The 21,241-nt window shown below is 41.5% G+C and overlaps 1 protein-coding gene across 3 annotated transcripts in view; it reads left to right on the top strand.

The window, feature by feature from the left end:
- Positions 1-627: 627 nt before the first annotated feature.
- NT5C2 (5'-nucleotidase, cytosolic II) overlaps positions 628-21,241 on the top strand; it is a gene marked incomplete at its 5' end in the record, with an annotated part of 42,334 nt that continues 21,720 nt past the window's right edge. For 2 of the 3 annotated variants that reach the window (XM_084265314.1, XM_084265312.1), the window contains 2 exons: positions 628-728; positions 12,134-12,207. In XM_084265314.1, the coding sequence (XP_084121440.1) occupies positions 628-728; positions 12,134-12,207 (175 nt within the window). Of the gene's footprint in view, positions 729-10,672; positions 10,721-12,133; positions 12,208-21,241 lie in introns of those variants that run through there. The other variant, XM_084265313.1, reaches the window with a different exon arrangement.

The following is a 21,241-nucleotide window of genomic DNA, read 5'->3' as shown; positions in this document are numbered from 1 at the left end:
GTTACAGGTTTGCAGTGTGTTCTTGCTCTGCCTGAAGACTGTGGCCGACCTGCAGAGGACAAAAGATCGTCTTTCTACTTTCCTCCCAATTGTTTCTGCTAATTTAGCATCAGCTTGAAGCTTTGTCTTTGCTTAGGGATCAAATGGCCAGAGATAAGGCTCTTTATTTCTACCTTGTGTAAAAGTGGCAAGGTTGGTCCCTCTGGGGGTTGTAGGCTTTACACTGCCTAATTTATCTCACCCATAAAGGGTAGGTTTTCCATTACCTGTGGCTAATGCATATTAGTAACTCTGGTGAAAGATGCCCCTTTTCAGCAATAAAAACAAGGTCTCTGTTTCTAAATCCATTTTTTACCATGATGGACAGGAATGTCTCTGCAGTTCCAGCCACATAAAAAACCCCTCCTAGCTCGTCAGTTCTGACTCCCTATCTCATCAAACATGTCAGAGGAAACCATCTTGCTTGACCTGCAAACTCAGATTATTCCACCGGGTATTTTGCAAGACTTCCTGAGTGGCATTGCATCTCTTTGTACCAGGAAACAGACTGCTCTCTGGTTAAACAAACCTTGAACTTAAGCAAGCTTTTCTCTTCTGCCTCTTTCAGAAATAAGGCAGCATTTGAAGATGACGACCTCGTGGAGCGACCGACTCCAAAATGCAGCAGATCTCCCTGCAAATATGGATGGTCACGCTCTGAAAAAGTACCGCCGGGAAGCCTATCACCGGTAAGTCTGTGGTGGGTTAACCCTGGCCAGAGACCAGATCCCCACCAAAGCCGCTCTGTCACTGCCATCCTCAGCTGGACAGGGGAGACAAGATGTCACAGAAGGCTCACGGGTCAAGATAGGAGCAGGGAGAGATCATTCAGCAATTACTGTCACAGGCAAAACAGACTCAACTGGGAAAAAATTAATCTAATTTATTATTCAGTCAATGCAGAGTAGGATAATATGAAATAAAAACAAATCTTGAAACACCTCCCCCACCTCTCCCTTCTTCCCAGGCTCAATTTTATTCCCAAATTCTCTGCCTCCTCCCTAGGGAGTAACATAGGGAGAGGGAATGGGGGTTGCGGTCAGTTCATCATACATTGTTTCTGCTACTCCTTCCTCCTCTGACAGAGGACTCCTCACACTCTACCCCTGCTCCAGTGTAGGGTCTCTCCAAAGGGAGACAGTCCCTCCATTAACTTCTCCAATGTGTGTCCTGCAGAGGCTGCAGTTCTTCACACACTGCTCCAGTGTCAGTCCCTTCCACGAAATGCAGACCATCTGGACGCTTTAGAAGCTTTCAAGTCAAGAAATAATCAGTGGCTGAAGTGTTAGAGTAATTACAGCAGCACACAGTGTGAGGGCTAAGCCTTAGACACTGGAACGCACAAACACAAATAAAGCAGAAATCAAATGGGATCAGAAATTAGGTGTTTGAGAATTGTATTTAGGATAGCTAATTGTGTGCACGGCAGGATCACACAGAAGCACTAGACAAGATCTCAGCCTCCTTTTCTGTGGTATGTGTGCTTAAAACAGTCTTTGATGTAAAACAATTACAGTCTAAAGAAATTAAAGAGTATAGAATAAAAGAAATGTTACTTCTCCAATTTTGTAGTTTGGAAGTTGAAGTACAGACACTAGATTGTTTTCATGAGATCACATTGGAAGTTTGGTTGATGAAGAACTTAGCCCATAGCTGCCAAAGTTCAAGGTGTAGAGCATAAAAGATGGAGGCAGTCTATTTCCTTATCAGATGTCTGGCCTATTACGGAGTTAAAAACATCAGCATCTAGTAATTATCAGTATTTTGTTGGTGGGAGGTGTATCTTCAGAGTTTGGCTTGTTTAATTGAGAAGCCATGCATTATGCTGATCAGAGTATATTCAGCGGGAGTTGGGGAGATGAATGTCTGATATAGAAACAGAAAAAGAAGTCAAGTTTCCCAACCTCATGCTTTAATGCCATGTTGTGTTTGTGATTCATCCACAGTGGTATTTCTGAGGAAGTGTTTTGGAAGCGTTAGGTATCTTTTCATTCTCCAAATGGAATCTAATTTAGAGAAAAACGCCTTAGCATGGTGTGATAAGCCAGGCGGTACAGGTTGTGGTGATTAAGGCTAAGGAATGAATCCTGGGATGTGTTTCTGAAGCTAACCAACTTCCAGTGAATATGTTTGGGCTCCTGTCTTAAGTGGTGGCATTATTTGAGTCTCCTCTGTCAGCTGGTTTGTCAGATACAGAAACATCTAATGAATGTAGCTATCTATAGCACATAAAAGAGAGGGATTTAATACCATTCCCTGGCAAAAAATCTTCACCTCCTTGAATTCATGAACAGATTTACCATTGTGTCATCATTTTACCTAGAACTTCAGATTTAGACTGATGGAAATGAAGTCAGAGTAAGGCCTATTTTTTTTTTCTTCTAAATATTTCCTCAACATTTGTTATGGTTAGGTGCTGACAGTCTGCTAAGTGTTGTACAGGGCCCAAAGGAAGCAGTACTTGTCCTTAAGAGCTCACACATTCAAGTCCTTATCATGTTTACCCTTACTCATGCAAGAAATCTTTATTGTCAGAATTTCCTTATAGAAGATGAGAGGGCACTCAGACAAAGGAGAGTTTCCCACTTAAAGCTGGGATCTGGTAGTCCAAAATTAGTTTGTGGTACAGTTTCAGTGTCTCTTTTTGGAATCTAGAACTGTCTCACTCAAAACATATTGAACATAAATGTTGCTAGCACTCCAGATTTTCATGGAAAGCACAACATTGGAAATACATTGAAGGGAGGCACATTTTCTGTTTTGAAATTACTATGCTCTTTTTAAAGGAGAGAGAGAGAGAAAGAAGGAGGGAATAAAAGAGTGGATGGAACAGGATAGAGGAAATGTGAGAACCTGATGCCAAGACTATAGTACAAATCTGTGCTATTAATGGCTTTGGTGTACCAGTTTCATGGGAGTTATTTTGATAATCCAGTATTGTGAGAATCTGAAACAACCTCATTCCAGAGGCAGTGTTGTCAGATTTCTATTTCTGGGTTTTTTTGTGATCTTAGTGTTAACAGATGTGATGTTACTCAAAAGATAAGTGCAGACTTAACATGACAGAGTAGGACTGAAGTAATTTCCCTTTGTTGTTTTTATTATATTTTTTAGTATTTTATTAATTGTTCTCATGTAAAATGTGTGTGCTTGTCACAGCCATCACTTTGAGGATATAAATTGGTTTCAATGAGGTCCAAGTATGCTCTGACTCTTGGATATTGCTGAAGCACTGTGATGTTGTGAAAAAGAGAGGTATAAAAGACAAGGCATTCATTGTCAAGATTCTTTTCTTGCTCTTTTTCTTTCTTTTTCTTTCTGTCTTTTTTCTCCTTACCTTGGCAGTTAAATCAAAAAACAAACCAGGAATCTAAAGTGACTTAGAAACATAAACAATAAAAAAGAACATTGTGTTTAAAATCCCCACATGCTTCCCCCAGCCCCCTTAAAGCTGCTCCCCAGTGATTGTATGGGCCCAAGCTGCAAGGCTGGAGAAGCTCAGCAGCTGAGCCACATTGACTGTAACTGGTGCATTCTTTGGTACCCATGTTGGAAGTGCACTTGGGCTCGAAATTACTCATTGGGATTTTCTAAGTGCTGCTTGCAGTGCTTGTTTTTTTCAACAACTGTGAAATGTTACAAACTTGTTTCACTGTTTGTCTCCCTCATGCTCACTTAAATTCAGTGGAGATACAGGGGTGAATTGATTTAACTTTATGGTTGTCATGAACTACACCAGATTTAACAGTCTTGAATTGTAAATGTTGGAGCAGCATAAAATAAGGGGAGAACTTTCCAATCCAAGCAGAATAATTTACTTTAAAAAATAATGTTCTCATGGGCATGGAACTTTAAAAAAAACTTTCTAAAATAATTACCTCTGAAGATGCCACACTTATAGTCATATTTTATTGTGGTGGTTCATAGCAGGAATGTGTTTTCTCAGGTGTTGCACTTCTTACTGTATCATACTTGATGGATGGATGTTCAACATACAACACTGTTGGCAGGAATCCCAACTGAGACTGGTTTAACTGGTGTTATGCATACAGAGAGTATGACGACTATATCACAAAAATCTTTGGATACCATAGGCAGGAATGTTCAAAATGAAGTTTTTATAGTTGTTTTCTGCCCAAAATTTTTGTTTCATGTTTGGATCACTTTGTATAGCTGCCCTAAGAAATTATAGTATTGAGGTTCCTGACAAAGCAAAGCTTGAGGATATGAACATGTATGCTGTGCTCTAGAGTTCAAGGGCCATAAAACCAACATCAAAAATCAGGAAAAAGCTGTAGGGGAAGAGAAGTGATGGGGGTTTATCTTCATGGTATTTCTGATGCTGCAAGTAAGACTTTTGGTTAGCTAGTGTGTTACTATCAGCCACCAGCCTTGTCATGCAACATTGTTGGCGCCTGTTGGAGGTGAGGTCTAAAGAGGAATTAATATGCAAGCTGGCTGTTATTCATTCTCTAGCAGAGGTCACTGGTAAGAGGATACTGCATTACTCTGCTATTGGCAACATACATTTTAATTCGGAAATAAAATGGATGTGTAGCTGTTAGGTGGCTTTTCCTTAGTGTGTGTGGCTGTGAGGCCACCTCCCTCATGCTGCACTTGTTGACTTTTCCGGGTAGAGGATAATCACTAGGTCATTTGTTCTGGAGGAGTACTGTCATTTAATGTGATTGTAATTAGGCAAGAACTAGGTTGACTCTGAGCCACCAAATTGCCCTAGTGTCTATTTTTTAACTTGGAGTGAGCACTTCTAGGCACCCTCTGGATTATCTCACATAGCTCTTTAGGGTTTAAATAGCAACCACATCTAGTTAAAGCAAATAATGGAAAAAGTTGGTGTTCCATCCACTCTTGTTACTGACAGTTACCAAGATCCAGGAAACAGGTATTTACATTTACTTTTTTTCTGTGGTTTTGGCTTAAGAGGGCAGTAAGGCTGAGATGGCCTTTTTGTTAAACATACAGGCTTTGGGATGCTTTTACCATTTTGCATCAGAGTAGTTTGAGACTTTTCATCCTGAATGTGGGGTTTCTGTTGTTGTTTTTATTTTGTTTTCTCAGTCTGTTGTTTACTGGCTAGTGCAAAGGATGTGGCATTGTGATTCCCCATCTTAATTCTTCTGCTGACCGGGCACAGAGTATTGAATAAGTTGCTTCATAGTTTTGTGCTTCAGTTTGCTTTCACAGCATTTTATGGTGGTAATAACGAGTTAAGTGATTTAAGCTGTTAATATATTCTGAGATCCTGGATGGATAAAACAGCACACACTTTAATAATGGCAAAGCAAGATGATTACCAATTGGTTATTTTGATTTCTCAGGTTAAAGATGTATTTTAGATTGTTCAAATTTGTAAACTCTGGGCTATTTACTGCTACTCTTGTTTCTTTGCTTTATTGGTACTGGATCATCAGTGAGTGCAGATGGGAGGAAATATTATATAAACTAGGCTCTGATGCTTGAAACTGTTTATTGGGGTAGCTGTATAGAATATCATTTTAAAATGATCAGCTCACTGAGGTGGCAAACAAGACAAAAATCGTTATCAGTCTGAAAACGTTCTTTTCATCCTACGTGTTTGGATGGGCGATGCGTGGCGTTTCCCTGTGACTGTAGAAGAGGCAGCTCTGTAGGCACTGCTGGCTGTGGGCTGTCCTCATACGTCTGTGCACCCTCGTTGGACTGGCAGTGGCATGCGTGTAGCAGAGAGCAGCATGTGCCTCTCTATTTATTTTGCTTCAGTGCTTCAGCCATTGGAGAGAGGAGGGAGAGGGGAGTGTTAAGGCAGCAGAACGGGCGAGCTTATGAGAAAGCAGAACACTTGCCAAATTAATAATAAAGAAATTACTTTGCAAATGTCCCGTGATCCCATGCTTTAATAGTTTCACAGAGCAGACGGGTGTTATTTTGGGATGGAATCCATATGTGAGCTTCTTGGCACTTTGCTGTTGCCTGGGAAGAAAACCCAAACAATGGAAACAGAAACGGCCAGGGCTATCTCCTTCCATCTGATTCCTGATGAGTTTCAGAGGGAAGCGCTCACAGTCGAGTTTCTGGATACAGCCTCGTCAGACTTTTAAGTTCCAGTTGTAATCTGATTTTGCAGTTTTATGTCACGATAATTGTGCAAGAATGGTTAGTCTTGTGAAACTGTAGGGCGCTGTGTTGGAAATGTTACTGCAAGTAGCCAGGAAATTTTGATGCCCTGCTTCTGCCTCTCCTATCTGATGCTGTATCATCTGCCTGAAGTCATCTCCAGCCCAAACAGTGTCTCCAAATGCAATTACAAACATACTGACCTGTCAGAATATTCCTCTTTAGTTGAAGAAGGAATAAAAGGAAACTCTGAAAATTTAATATTGTAAAACAAACAAACAAAAACCCAAAAAACCCCAACCAAAATAGTATGATAAATAATAACATGTGGAACGGTCATTACCTGCCTAAAGAGGTGTCACTTGTTAAAAGAATTACATTGGTTTTAGTAACTTAAAGCAGTTTATTTCTTCCCCTAAGACAGGTACCAAAGCATCTAGCACCCAAAGACACAAAATTTTGCTATGTGTTAGTATCTTCTTAAGGTTGCTCACCTGATTAATGCCTGATAAGCAAGGTCAGCAAGGGATTCATCTTGGTTCACTGCTGTTGGTGGAAATCGCCTGTAACCAGAACTATAAAGTCTCGTAGTGAGACATGTCTTCCCCAGCACGTAACATCTGGGGCCTTGCTATTAATACTGAGAACATCCAGTTGCTGTAGGAGTAGTGGGGTTATTTTTTTCCCCTTTTTAAAGAGGCTGTGGGGAACTCAGAGATGGGAGGCTGTTAAAAGCTAATCCAGTTAGTTCCTTCTTTTTAACTTTTCTAGCTTATTAAAACGTGGAAGTTGTCCATAAAGTGAAGATTAACCAAAGTACTCAAGCTTTGAGGAAGCAGGAATCTGAGCCTTCTGGGTTGTTAGTCCCCGTTTTATGGCTGGCTCAAGCCCAGCTGTCCACCATAGTCTTCTTTAAACACATACGTAGGTCGTGGTTAGCCAGTTCCCCCTTTCCACTCAGCACCGTTGCAAGTTTTTTTGGTTTTATTTAATTTCCAGTGAAACATACTCTCCTGACAAAGACTGCTCCTTGCTGCAAGGTATTTCTAGACACATTTGGAAAATCATTATAGAAGTGCTGTGTTCCAGAACCTCGCCTCACATTGTTCGTTCTCCGTTGCTCGCCACGAGGAGTTGTGAGCCATGGGCCAAGTTCCTCCCTAGTTGTATAGTTCTGTGCGTTTTGTTTATTTTGCTGGTCACATTACAAGAATACTGTGCTTGCAGATTTCATCCAGGGCACAGAATGCTTTTGAGATCTTGCATAAATAGAAACATTCCTCCCTCTATTCATTCGCTTCTCTCCTGTGTTACTGGAGGAGAGTTGGGATTTATGTTCCTGCCTCGGAAATGATTGACAAGAACAGTAACAAAACCAAGATCAGTTCTCATGTAAAAATATAAAGGACTGTGAATTGCAGTGTTGATATCGGGGCTCTGTGACTCCCTTTGTGTGTGCTCAGCAGCTCCTTCTTCCTTGCAGTGCAACACATTTTTCTCTTATCCGCACAATTTGTAGAGCTCAAGAAGAAAATAAATACTGTCATCGAGAGCCTTCTGCTGTGGCCAAGCCACAGGGTTTCATCTTTGAGGGAGAACTCATTAGGGAGGAAGTGTGCCTCATGGTTTCTCTTAAACAGCTCCTCAGGTCCATTTTTCTGAAGATGTGGAGCTGTGCCAGGCTAAGGCACCCCAAGTCCAGGCTTCAGCCTCCTGCTCCCAGCTGTGCCCTGGGCTGGCTCAAGGTGCTGATGGGGCTGGTGTGGTCCCTCACCTGCTTCCCCACAAACACCAACATACTGGACTCCTCCAGCCACACTGCATAGAGAGTGCAAAGCTGAGGGAGATTCACAGGGATTTACTTCATAGAAGAAATATAAATCTTGGGGTTTCGTCAGGAAGGAAAGATGAAGACAAGAGAAGGGCAATGTGCTATTTAGGGATATGTTCTGGTGCGGACAGGTGTGGAGCTGGGTTTAGGCAGTACCCACCTCTGCCTCAGCACAAGGAACCTTGCTCTGCCTGCAGTTTGATTTGTCTTACTGCCCACAGCTGTTAAGTTTTTTAATCAGCTTAATTTTCAACTCTGGTGTTCCTAGTTAAAATCATTATTTTCTGAATGGAAAAAAAAAAACAAAATCAGGAGAAGGGAAAGCAATTTCTTCTGATTCTGGCAAGTGGGAAACTAATTCTAGATTAAAACTTCCTTGCCTAAGAATGTTAGGTGGTTTTAACTTTCCTGTTATTCTGACATTTACCTCGACCATTTGCAATCTGGAAGCTTCTTTGATTTTTGTTTATCTTAAAAAAAAAACTTACCATCTCATCCTTTCCTTTGGACACTAGAGGATCTTGTCCCTCAGGTGGCTAGGGTTCTTAGGGTCTTAGTCTTAGTTATTTATCATCATTAAAGCCACCTCTTGTCATTTCTCTATACCATGTTTTCTGTGGAGATGTCACTTTTTTGTAGCCAACAGACATGTTTGACCTGTATTCTTGAAATCAGGCTGAGCTGTCCTTTGATGAGGATCTAAGCACAGCTTTGAAACGGGCTATGTCTGCAGTTCTAAGAAGCACCTGGCTCTTCCCAGAAACTGCTGTGGTGATTTAATCTCCACTTTTACCTTTAATTTCTAAGATACAGCAGGTATTTACTACTTTGAGTAAAGCCTCTGAATTAAGATGGTCAGCTTCTGGGCATAAGTATTTGTAAGTACCTACTTAGCTACTTGTGTCTCGGGGGTGGGGGGGTGGGGGCACTGTGCACAAGAGATGTCTTCCTGTGTCAGGATTTAAAGTTGAGGGTCCTGAGTGTCTACAAAATAACCCAAGCTTTGGCTGGGCCTTCACAAGAGAAGTCAAATTGGTTCCCATTTTTATTTAGCCACTGTTTAGTCTGCCATTTAACCTGCCAAGGCATATCCAAGTTTAAATTGAATAAAGTCTGCATATTTCCTGTCCTGAACACATTGTGTAATAGCCTTCTTTAGCTTTTTAAAATATTTCCTCTGTTTCACTCCAGCACTGGTGGGTGAAGTAATTACCACATCAAATCTGTCGGTAGGATGCCGTGAAATCTGCCAGGTCCTGTGCACTGTTGGGGCATGATGAGATCCTGCCACATACGGTTTCTAGGTCATAGGCAATATTTACGAGTTGATGGAGAAAGATCTTCACCAGCTGTTACCAAGAGTGGGCTGCTATAGTAATTTTCATGTTTTAGTCATAAGACTTATTTTGGAACAAAAATATGCTAATAGATCTTGCTCGTTTCATTGCCTTTAGTAAACTCTTCCAGATTTTCAGTATCAAGGCGTGCTGTTTGGGTTATCTTTTCTTAAGTCCCAGGGTTCAGTTTGTAAATACTCCGAAGGCAAGCGATGACAAAAATGTCAGAGGCTTAGAGCTCTCTCCACAGTTTTTGGTCAGTTTGGTGTCGTCATCATCTAAACATAGGCAGGCTGGACTGGAGGAGATCTCTTGGGTCACAGCTCCCTTGTTTTCGCCTTTCACAAGCCCTGTCGTATTACCCTTTCTATAAGCGCATTCAGCTCCGTCCTAGTGCTTGTTTTTTGTCCTCATCTGGGAAACCGTTCCCGAATGCTGCAGTTCTGAAACGCTCTTCTGAGCTCCTTTAAATTTCCCTTCCTGTTCCTTTCCTGTTCAGAAGGACGGAAAACTATGCTCGGGGGGCTAAGCCTAGAGGCAAGGACAAAATTGGACTCTGCAGGTTGGACAAAAACTGTTGCTAATGTCTCCGGGAGGTACGTTACTCCTTCTTACAGCTCTCCACTTTCAGAAACAAACTGCACAACACGAGATCTGAAATCGTGTGCTGAATAGCTAATACATAGTGATTCCTGGCATCAGCAGCCACAGAACATAATTGTCTTCATTACACGAAGTATGAGATCGTGTTCGGTACTGTGTTTAGCATTTTGCGTTGGTCTCTTGTAAATCAGATGTATCTCGATGTTAAAAGACAGTCGAACTGCAGATTCGGCTGATTTGCTCCACCTACTCCAAAGCCAGCTATTTCAGGAGTGAATTTTAGTGATTTACAATCCCATCTCATATTTCCGAAAGGCATTGCTTTACCAGTTTCCAGGGTTTTTTTTTCCCATCACTTTGTCTTGTTTAGGTAAAACATAAATCTATCAGAAAAGAGCGTCATCTATAACCTCCGAGGCCCCTTAGTGACAAGCCCCATTGTCAAAGGCAGGCACTTTGCCAGGAAACTGTGACTCCCAGAGAGAGTGTGCAAGGTTAGGGGGAAAGTATACTATTGCCAGAGAAACTGTATTCCAAGTGGATTTGTGTGGAACAACAACGATATCCAGTGACTGGATAAATTAGCCACAGATGTGTTTTCTGTAACACTGTCCAAGAAGATATACAGTACTTTAAGGCTTGGTTCAGACATAATGATCTTCTGAAGTCAAATCAGATCCAAGCAAAATTGCATCGGTACTAGGGAAGCTTTAAAGGAATTGTGTAATATGATTCAGACAAGTAGATGAATCAGACTGCTGCGAACTAAACAAGGAGCACGTCGGTGAGAGATGAGGTAAGACGACTTGCATAGAAGTGTGATAGTTTGCTCTTAGCAGTTTGCTGCTAAAATCCGAGCTGCGGTGGATTGACACAGGCAGTGGAATGGACACGTTATGCCGGCCACCTGCCCAGAACGTGTGTGTGGAGGAGACTCTCCCAATGGTTTCTTCCAGCTTTTCCGAACGTAGGAGTGCTTGGGGTTGCACTTGCCGTCTCCATTGCTGTAGCGCTGTCCCTGCACAGCCGCTCCTACACGGCAGTGCTGCCCATTGCAGTTTTTAAGAGGATAATTACTCTGCTGAGAGCAATGCACTTATTAAATATTTTGAGAATTTTCACATACTGAAATCAGAGTGCAGGTGACTCCGGGACATTTCTCATACGGGAGCATTTCGTCTTTGCATCACAGCTCGAGCAGTACGTGGGATTTCTGTCCGAGATCAGTGTTGAGAAGCTCAGCTTCCATCCCACAGCCGAGCTCTGACTTTCATTCTTATTGTTCAGATAAGACAACTGGTGGAGAGAAGTCCTGTTGAATTGCAGATCTGCTGTATGGTTTAAAGTTCTGGGGAAATGTAAGCATCTTAGTTACTGTAGTTGTTGGAACAGTTAGCAAGAAAAGCTTTTGTTGTATTCTCTGACCTATTTCTTTACCATCTTACTAACTTGAACTAGATTGATTATGCTGTATTAAAATGTTGTCACCAAAAAGAGCCTGGAACTGTTCAGCTTAGATTCTCCTTGCACTAAGCATTAATAGTAAACGTGGAATTTAGAACAAGCAGTTTTATCAAAGATTTGCAAGGGAGTTATAAATAAAACATTTTAACAAAGGAAATAGCATGTTCTTGTGCATGAAACTTTATGTGAGTTGCTGTTTTTCAGAGTTTATGAAATGTTTTTAATGCTATTGGTATAAATGCAAAACCTGATCTGTTTAGGTTTGCTTTGAATTTCCAGAGAGAGTTCCAAAGAGGGCTCAAATGCTGCGAGTTTATTCACAGAAATGTCCTTTTCTTTTCTTTATTACCTCTTGTAATAATTTGTTTTAATCAAACAAACTGTATTGCTTCCCATCCTCTGCTTCCAGTTTCCTCTCACTTGAGCTCTGAATTCTGCTTCAGGAGATTTTGCACTTCTATTCTTAGGAATTTTTGCAGGTCACATGCAAAGCTCTGTGTGTGTGCATGCATGCGTGTATGTCTTTAGACAGCATACCAATAATTAGAATAACCCTGCAAAGTCATGGCTTTGCTTCAGGAGAACTCATGGCAAAAACTGAATCATGCCTCTGTTTTCAGGTATGTTTTCTGGTTTTGACCTGAGAGATCTGGCTTATCCTGACAGCTGGCAAAATGTGTTTGTTTTAAAATGTGATTACTTTGAAATGCTGGTACATCTGGCTTTATTTCTTCTCTCTTTACAGGGTCTTTGTAAACAGAAGTTTAGCCATGGAAAAGATAAAGTGCTTTGGTTTTGATATGGATTATACCCTTGCTGGTGAGTATCTTCTTAAATTTTTTTTTTTGTGATTGACTTGGTTTGGAGTATTGCCACTCATTGAGCAAAACCCTGTTACTTGTTGGGCTACTCTAGTCAGCAGGTACATCTTCTATTAGGAAATATATTGTTCACTATTCATTGCACTTTCATTTTAGGTATTTCCCTTAAATTTGTTATCTGCAAGCTGTATTTGGTCACAAGCCATATTGCTTATTATGGGCATCACAGGAACCAAAGCATAATGTCTAATAGCTTCCTTAGATTCCACTACATTCTGATGTTGTCCCTGGTGCAAGCGTAGCTTTGACTAACAAGGTGGTTTCTTTCATCCTTGGTGCATATGGTGGGCTACACCTTCAGACAGCAGGTTCTTCAATGTCTCAGGAGGGGCATTTTTTAATCGTTTTTCCTCTTTCCTACTGCTCAGTTGGCCACATCTGTGACTTATTTTGAGATGAGGCAAGGCAGGGAGAGTGTCTTGTGTCAGCTGAATAGGTTAATTTAGAAAGCTGCACCCATTCTTTATAGCAGATAGACTTTGGGCAGTTGCATGAGACCTTTTAGTTTCATAAAATTTTTTTGCATGACTTCTCCATCTGTCAAATACTCATCAGGCAAATTCTCTGTGACTTTTGATGAAGGGGGTGGGGGGAAGTTACCTTTTTCTGCATATTTTATGTAAGGAAGAGATAAAAAGCCCGCTTCTACTTTCCTAGGTTATAGTATCACAGAGGCTGTAACTGAGGATGTCATGTACAATCCTGCCATCTCTTTTATTACTATTTCCAAGGCTGTGGATAAAAAGTTCCTAGTATCCTTGATATTTCAATTTAGAATTGTTGTGAATATAAACAAAATGCGAGGTAGAGTGTCAGGGTCACCTAATAATAGGTTAATGCAGCATGTCAGCTATGGTCATCTAGTTACTGTGTCTACTGAGAAGGAAGGAGAGATGAGTAATGTGGCTAGGGACAGTGTGAGGGTCCTGGGAGCTGGGGTCAGTGGTTAAGCAAAGGGCAGGAAGGTTTCCATGTGCTCATGGTTTAACACAGTGCTGCGAGGAAGCTGTGGCAGGTAATTGCAGTTTATATTTAGATCACTTGCTTTTGTTCTTTTAAGCAGTTATCCGTGAGGTGGTAGTTATAGATAAAAGGTTTTGTTGCTCAACACCTTATTTATGCCTCTGCTTCAAGTTCATGCCACTTTATAACTTAAAAAGTGCATCGTTGTTAAGCTGGATCTGACTGCAGGCGCGTGCTTTTGGTGTTCATGTTTCCCAGCTGTGGCAGCCTTACAGCAGTGCCTTTAAGGAGCACAAAACAGTTGTTGGAAAGCAAATGCCTTAAAAAAAAAAAAAGAAAAAAAAAGTTGTGGCTTTTACTTCTGCAGTGGAAAAACAGCTTCTGTTCCTTTCACAAGCTGGGGACATTTCCCAAGGACTCAGGTGATCCCAGTGGGGCTGGCGTGGAGCGTGAAGCATGTTGCAAACTTTCATCCTAACAGAAGGAGAGCTTCAGCACTATCCTCACTTCTCCAACTGCTCATTTTACTCAAGTGTGGCTTGTTCCTGTAAACACAGAGCAAATGTGTTGTTATGCACAAAACTATCCTTGTTTCAGTGAGGGGGAAAAAAATGTGAATGTTTCAAGTGTCCTAAAACAGTACCCAGGGACATGGAAGCCTGGGACTTCCAAGGCAGGAAGATGACAGTGCTACAGTTAAGCAGACAAAGTCAGTGCATACAAGGGAGTTGAGTGACAGGGTATAGTGCAGAAAAAGTAATGGGATGTGGTCTGAGCAGAAAGCTGGAAATCTGGACCGCTCTGGCATAAGCTGTTGTCCTATGGCTTCCTCCATGGTACAACAGAAACAATAGTAGCAGATCATTTTACAAGAAGTTGTGACATGTAATGAGGTTGGAGAGCCTTTTACAGACAAAAAGCATTACGCCTGGTAAGTATTCCCCTTTTTTCACCCAGCTGGGAAATTAACTTACAAAATCGCCTGTTTGTCTTCTTATGTCTCAGTCATCCTTTCATCTCCATGTAGGCTTTTGTTATCTAACCGTTATTTGCTATATATAACTGTCGCACACAAGAAAATTGTTTATTCGTTTCAGAGGCATTGAAGAGTGTTGTGTTAGAATATGATTATAATTAATTTAAAACAATAATGAAGTAGAGTGAGTGAAGTTTTACACCAGTATGTTATAGTGCATTAATTAGACGTTTTTGTGTTTTCTGTCTGGGCACATTATCCCTTACACACACTTTGACATGGACATGCTACTGTCCAGATTAAAAAATAAAAAACAATGTAAAAAGCTAGTTTATCTGTAATTTAACATCTGGAAATGGTATCTGAATGCCAGATGGTTCATGTTGAGCAGAAGCCTTTTGGAGACCATCCAAAACATGTAAATAGATCAAGGAAGAAGAACACAGCATCTTCTCTGTTATCAGGTCCTCATCTAGTTTTATGCATTTGTACTTTCAGATATTGCTCTATCACTTCTCTTTGAAGGTGTTTAAAGATATCCAAAGCACAGTCTTCATATTCAGAGACTAAAGGCTGTCAGAGCTGTTGACCTTGCCAAAAACTGTATGCCGTGTCCTTTTCCCCACTCTCTGTTGTGAACTTTCACATCAGAAATAAACTGATTGCATCAGTCTCATAGCTGACAGTCATACGCTTTGACATCTCAGAAGAATGGTTACTTTGGAACATTTTGAGTTGCCTGTCTTGTGAAGGGAGTCTGTGGAGTCAGTAAAATAAACTGCATTGCCACTCTCCTCTATCTCTTCTCAAATCAGTAGCCACCGGTAGGACCAAAGTCTTGGTTAGTAGGTGGTTTACTATCAGAGAAATGAGAATCACCTGACCCTGCCTTGTTTGAGACAGTTTTGTTCTTGTTTAAGGACAAAAACCTGCTTACAGTAACGCTGTTTTCTGTCTAGAATAATCTCATTTTGGTAGGAATGTGGCATTTCCATTTTGAAGTATATTGTAACAGCTACTACACGCGTACTGCAGTGATCGTGTTCTACTACTAGCATGACTGAGAATGTCAGCTTGCCAACTGACAGCAGTTTTAGCATCATCATGTTACATTGTACATAAAATACAATTTCATGCATTGCTTTATAGGGTAGCATTTCTTAGACTTATTAAAGGACCACTTAACTCAAAATTGAAAAAAATCAAGGCTGTTTGATACAGCATTGCCACAGTGATTTTGTTTGCTTTCAAGTCACTATTAGGTTAAGCTTTGAATTCTTGTTAATAACTTGTATATTTTGTGATTGTGTTTGTCTCTTTCCTTGCATAGGGTTGAGAAATACTCTGAATGGGTGGGTTGGGCAGACAAAGTCTTTTGTCTTGAAGAAAAGAGCCTTCTCTTCTCTGAAATTATGGACATTAAATTCCTGTATTTGTAGTCACTGTGATTGCAACAAGAATTAATTTGACTGTTGGGAACTCAAAATGAAAGCACACTGAAATAACTCTCACAGGTTTTAGATTCCGTGTTTTCCTGTCAAGGATTGTTGTTGCGTCTTCATGGGGTGAATAAGATCTACTGTGCGTATGGAAACTCCCAAGTCTCCCTGGGTTTATGTGCTGGGTACATTGATACTAGAGGCTCAGAAATCTCTGTTATATGTGAAGCTGACTGTTCCCTTCCTATTCAGTCTGTTTGTTTTTCTTGTGTTAGTGAATCACATTCAGTACATAAAAGAATGGTTTTTTTAAGCTAGGTGTTATTGGGAGGAAAGACAAAGGAGCAGGAAGAAGAGCAGGGTTTGACTGTAGTTTGTGTGCATAGTTAAATATCTGCTGCTGGAAATCTTGGAGGGCTTGACGCAAGCAAGAGTCATCAGCAGTCTGCTGTCAGCAGAGGTTAAGACAAGTTTCTGTGATGTTAACGCAGCCAAGGCCCCAGCTCTGACCTTGCCTGCCAGCCAGGGAGCGAGGCCTGGGCTGATTCCTTGGGGTTCCCTTGCTCCTCAGAAAGTGACAGCGTGACACCAGGATGTGCAAATACCCATGAAGGACTGACTTTGCTGTCAGGGCAGAACCGAGAACTTCTGAAAAATTCCTGTTTAAATCCTCAAGCTAGAGAGATTTGACGGTCCTTTTGTAGTGCATTTTTGTTTGCTAAGTAGTAGTGTCTTTTATTATCTGAGTGATTCATCTCTGGTTATTCATGCTAGAATTCATCATCATCTTCAGCTAGAAGACCAGCAGTCAGTAACAATTTTGTCTGCTTTTCTATTTTACTAGTACTGTCAAAACTGCCTGTGCTTTAGTGAAGGAAAGTCATTCCATTTGCATGGAATCCAAAAGATTCACAGCTTTCTCTGGTTTGTGTTTACTGCAGACAGAAAGAGAAATGTGTATCAGTAGAGGGTCTTCACTGCAACACTCACCTGAGACTTGGAGCTGGTGGGGCTCATTGGAAATGCAGCAGAGAGAGATTGGTTTCACACAGCATTTTATTTGGCTGCTTCCTTCTCAGCGTGAAGTGTAGTTAGTAGGTCTGCATCAAAGTAATGTAGGAGGCCTTGGCATTAGCTAGGTCTTAAATGGAGCAGGTTGTGCAGTGAGGTGATGGATAGATGTCCCTTGACAGGAGCAGGAATAAAGCAGTGGGGTTCTCAAACTGGCTGTAGTTTCACACCAGGCCATTGGCAGATGGAGAGGGAATTAGTAAGAAGTACAAACTCAATTGTGCTTGAAAAGATTCATCTGTGACCACTCTCCTTCTCCAAAAGTTATGGCCTTGTTGAAAGTTTTATCTTCTCTGAGGCAGAGAAGATGTAATACCAGTAGACAGGATGCTTTAATTTCAAATGCTTTTCCTGTACTTAAATCACCGCTGTTCCCATGTTCCAGAAATCAATAATAAAATTATCATTGGCTGCTGAAAACTGTTTCAATAAAAAATAAGAGGAAGTGAGGCTTGAAAAATGCTGTTTTCATTGTGCGCAAATATGATTAATGAGACATAATCTGATTGGAATATGGCTTGTGTCCTGGAAACACTGCCAACTTAATGCCAAGATTTGGTGCAGTGCAAAGATTTTAATGCAAAATTGCTTATGCTTTCAGCAGTAGTATTTCCCTTCTCATCACACAGGAAAAGACATGGGGAAGACAACTTTAGCCTTTCCCAACTTACTCCAAAGTCCAACATGTGTAAACAGGTTTTGCCCCTTCCTCAAGTAGGCATTTCTGTCTAAGCCGTACTTGCAGTTTGGAGGAGAGGGAAATTTTTCACACCCACATCTGATTTTTGAAATTTTTTTCTTTTACCTGGAAAACATGCACTCAACCAGAAGGTAGGATTGGCTTCTTGGTGTGTGTGATCTGGCAGAAAAGGTGGCAGCTGACTTGAGAACTCGTCCTTTGACTGATCTGGTATTTTTACTATAGCTGAGTTGTATTGGTTTTCTGTGTTCCGGCTTCCACAACTGCAAAATGGGACTAATGAATTTGTACCTTGCATTACAAATCCCTGGATTGCACTGAAAAAGAGAGTATAAATGTGGGAGTTTTATACATGAAGGATGAACTGGGTACTTAAAAAAGCTTCTGAGCTTGTAATTTAAGCAACCACAAAGAAGTATTTGTTCTTCTGATCCTGTTTATTGCTACTGGCCTCCAATACAGATGTTCTAAGGAGGCTCCCCTGCTTGGGTGAAAGGTGTCTCTTTAGTTTCATCACAATGTAAGGACCGCAGGCTTTTCAGCAGATACTAGCGAATTTTGCTTCTTTCCCAGTTCTCTGAATAAACAATTTTTTGTGTTATAGAGAAATAGTGTGGTGGCTAGAGAAAGGAATTTGTAGATGTGACAACAGTAACCTTCAAATTGTCCTAGTAAAAAAGATGAGGTGCACATCTGCTGTCTGTGTTTTCACATTTGCACATTTCCAGTTTAACAGGTGCAGATTTTGTGGATTTCGGAGGCTGGTTTAGTCATTAGTGTTTTAAAGCTAAAGGCAGATGGAGAAGTTAAGTTGTTCCTAATATGCTTTGAGCTGGATGTTTTTCAAATACCAGCCCAGTGCTGCAGTGGCTGTTGTTCGGAGTTTGACCATTTAAAGCTGCGTAACGAGCAAACCAAGGTCTAGAGCTGTGGGTTCTCACATGCTGGCACTGGGATTGAGTGGAGAAAGCATGTGGTGTTTGCTCCATCCCAGTAAATCACCGACTGACAAACTGCTAATCTGCTGTCTGCGGATCCGTGAAGAACCAGCGTGTGAGACACAAGCTGCTGAAAGAGCAAGTCTTCACAGTGTAAGGAAAGTTTCAAAAGCTGCTATGTTCTGTTTTCTTGCTGTTAAAAACATGAGCATAACACCAAACTGGGTCAGCAGGCTGTTAGTACAGCACTGGCCAGTTCTTGTCTTTGAGAGACAGATGGAAACATGGAGGTATTCTTCACTCTAATAGACACTCCTCCTCCCCCCCCCCTCCTCCCCCCCTCCCCAATTTAGTAATCTTAATACCCCAACAGAAGTACTATTAAGTTGCAAATACTCCTGTGATGATGAGAACAGCTTACTCTGTAGGAGGAACTGAAGCTGAGAGTACAGAAGGCTTTAACTCTGAGATCACATGTGTGCTATTGCTTTGTGAATGCCTTATTTTAGCACACTACAGGAAAGCTTATTGACAGCATCGGCACTTGTGCTATGTGTGAGCTCAGGTGCACACTGCTCAAGAAACGTGTAGCTATTGAGGCTCAGTCTCTAAAGTGAATGTGGAGAGAAGTAAGAGGCTGGATCTGTTTGGACACTGAATAATCCCTTAGATATGGTGAATAAATGGCTACTTTCAGTAATTTTATTTCTAGATGCTAGCAAATTATGTTTGAACATGAAGCCCGTGCAACTATTTCTTCCCTGTTCAGAAGTCTTCATTGAAGAACTAAGCCCATATTTTGGCACAGTAGTTTGTTTCCATGGAAATGCAGGGATATTTCCAGTATGGGATTATGACTCCCAGTGGGCTGTATCTGAGAGAGGTAAATTGTGAAGGCCACTTTTTAAGCACAAAAAAAGATCCTCTTGTGTCAGAGAAACCGTAAAAAAATCCCATAAAAGAACAGGTGACTGTGTAGTCATCTTTAAAATATTATTCCATTGCAAAGGAATGTTATGTCAACTATTAAAATAGACAAACTGAAGTTTCCTTGAAATGCAGAGACCGTCTGAATTGCTTCTCTCAACATGCAAAATGTGACCTCAATGCTGTTGTTGTTACCTCAAGCCATGCATTTTTATTCAGCAGAAGAAATCTTTCCAACACTAAGCTCTGTTTTGCCAGCCTCTAAGGCATATCCAAACAGCCCAAATCTTTGTTACATCGAAAGTAAATAAAGTGCAGCAGGAGAAAGCTAAAAATATCTGGAATTTACCAATGAGAGCACTAATAAGCCTGCTTTGGGAAGAGTTAAAGCTGATGATACTTGACAACACTTTAAAAAAAAAAAAGCTGAAGTAGAAACACTGCACTGAAACCAACCTGAAGTGTAGACCCAGCAATTCAGAGCCAAGCTGAATGTACAATACTGTGTCAGTCCTTGAAGCAACAACAAATCCTGTCTTTACAGATCCTTTTAGCATGCAAAGGGGGAGAATAGGAGCTGATACAGTTCCAGGTTAGAGGTTTTAGAGCTGAAAGCTGTGCTGTGCACTTGGGGGTGTTTGCAGGAGCATTAGAGGTAAGGAATTTTCCATTGCTCTTAGGCTGCAGGGTGAGCCGTAGCTGCTTTTTGGGCACTGCTGCAGTAGGGGACTGCAGAGCCTGTGTGCTTCTCCACAGAGGTGTGCTGGTTTCCACCCAAAGCCCTGTACTTGGTGGTGTCAGAAAAGGGTGTTGGGGAGCCACTGAAGCACAGATCCAAAAGATTCGACCCTCTGATGATTAGCGACTCTTGCCTTGCTTCCTATTACCAGATTTAGTGTCAAAAACATCTGTGGCCGCAGGAGGCTTAGCACAAGATCTGGCTGTTCATGCACAGCAGAGCAGCTTGTGTGTTAAGCATACGAAATATTCTGGGACGCACCTGGAGGGTTTATCAAGGTCTTGTTTGCTGGTCACTACAAATGCCTAATTTCTAGTCAAATATAAAAAGTACATTAAATCTGACGTGTGCTTAAAGCTCAGCTTTGTCTTACTGCACAGACCTCGTTGGTGTTTGAAAAGGTTTCTTTGGGAAAATGTAAATAGCCATCAATATGGCAGCAGTGTCCCCTCCTTTCTGATTGAAACGTTGAGTGAATTCAAAGAAGCAAAACATACCATTGCTACCCATTCTGTTTGTTTGGTGCTATGAAAGCTCGGTTTGAGGACAGGCTGAAATCCTGCAGTTCTGCTTTGCATAATGCGGTACACTTTTATTTATGATCTAACTGTTACAATCAAAACTCAAGAGTCAAGAGAATTGGGGGCTGTGCCTGGCTGGGTTTCAACGTGTTTTGACCGTAGATAAATCCTTTATGGTCACAGTTCAGCTGAGTCCATAAACAAATGGCAAGTCAGTGAGTGATTCACCACCTTCCTAATTGAAAACATATGAGTTGTCCCATGGGTTTCGTTTGGGAGTTCTTGTGGTTACAATTAGGCACGTTCACCACTTCATCAGTTTGTTTACAGGCGCTGAGCTCCCAGGTCTCTGCACAGCACAAACGTGCACGACTCCATTGCCGTGCGTGCAGGGAGGCACATAGCAGGCACGTGTTTACGTGGGCAGAGATGAACCGAAACCAGGGCTGTACGCAGCCGGGGCCTTCCGCAGGAGTGTCTGTTTTTCCCTCTGTGTCCGGAGAGGTTGCTGTGAGGTGAAATGTCTGTGGCAGCTGTGGCAGAAGTTGAGGTAATACTCAACGGGCCTTCAGAAAAAGAATTGCCAGGCAAGAGGAGCTGGAGGTTTGTGCTTGCCTGCAGTCCTGAGATTGCCAAGCCAACCAAGCGTGGCTGTACGGAGGCTCCCACAGCACAGGGACCTCTGCAGGGTTTCCAGT

Source organism: Gallinula chloropus, assembly GCF_964237585.1.
Source record: "Gallinula chloropus genome assembly, chromosome: 5".
Lineage (NCBI taxonomy): Eukaryota > Metazoa > Chordata > Aves > Gruiformes > Rallidae > Gallinula > Gallinula chloropus.
The sequence above is the reverse complement of the archived record's forward strand: the minus strand, read 5'-3'. Positions and strand labels throughout refer to the sequence as shown.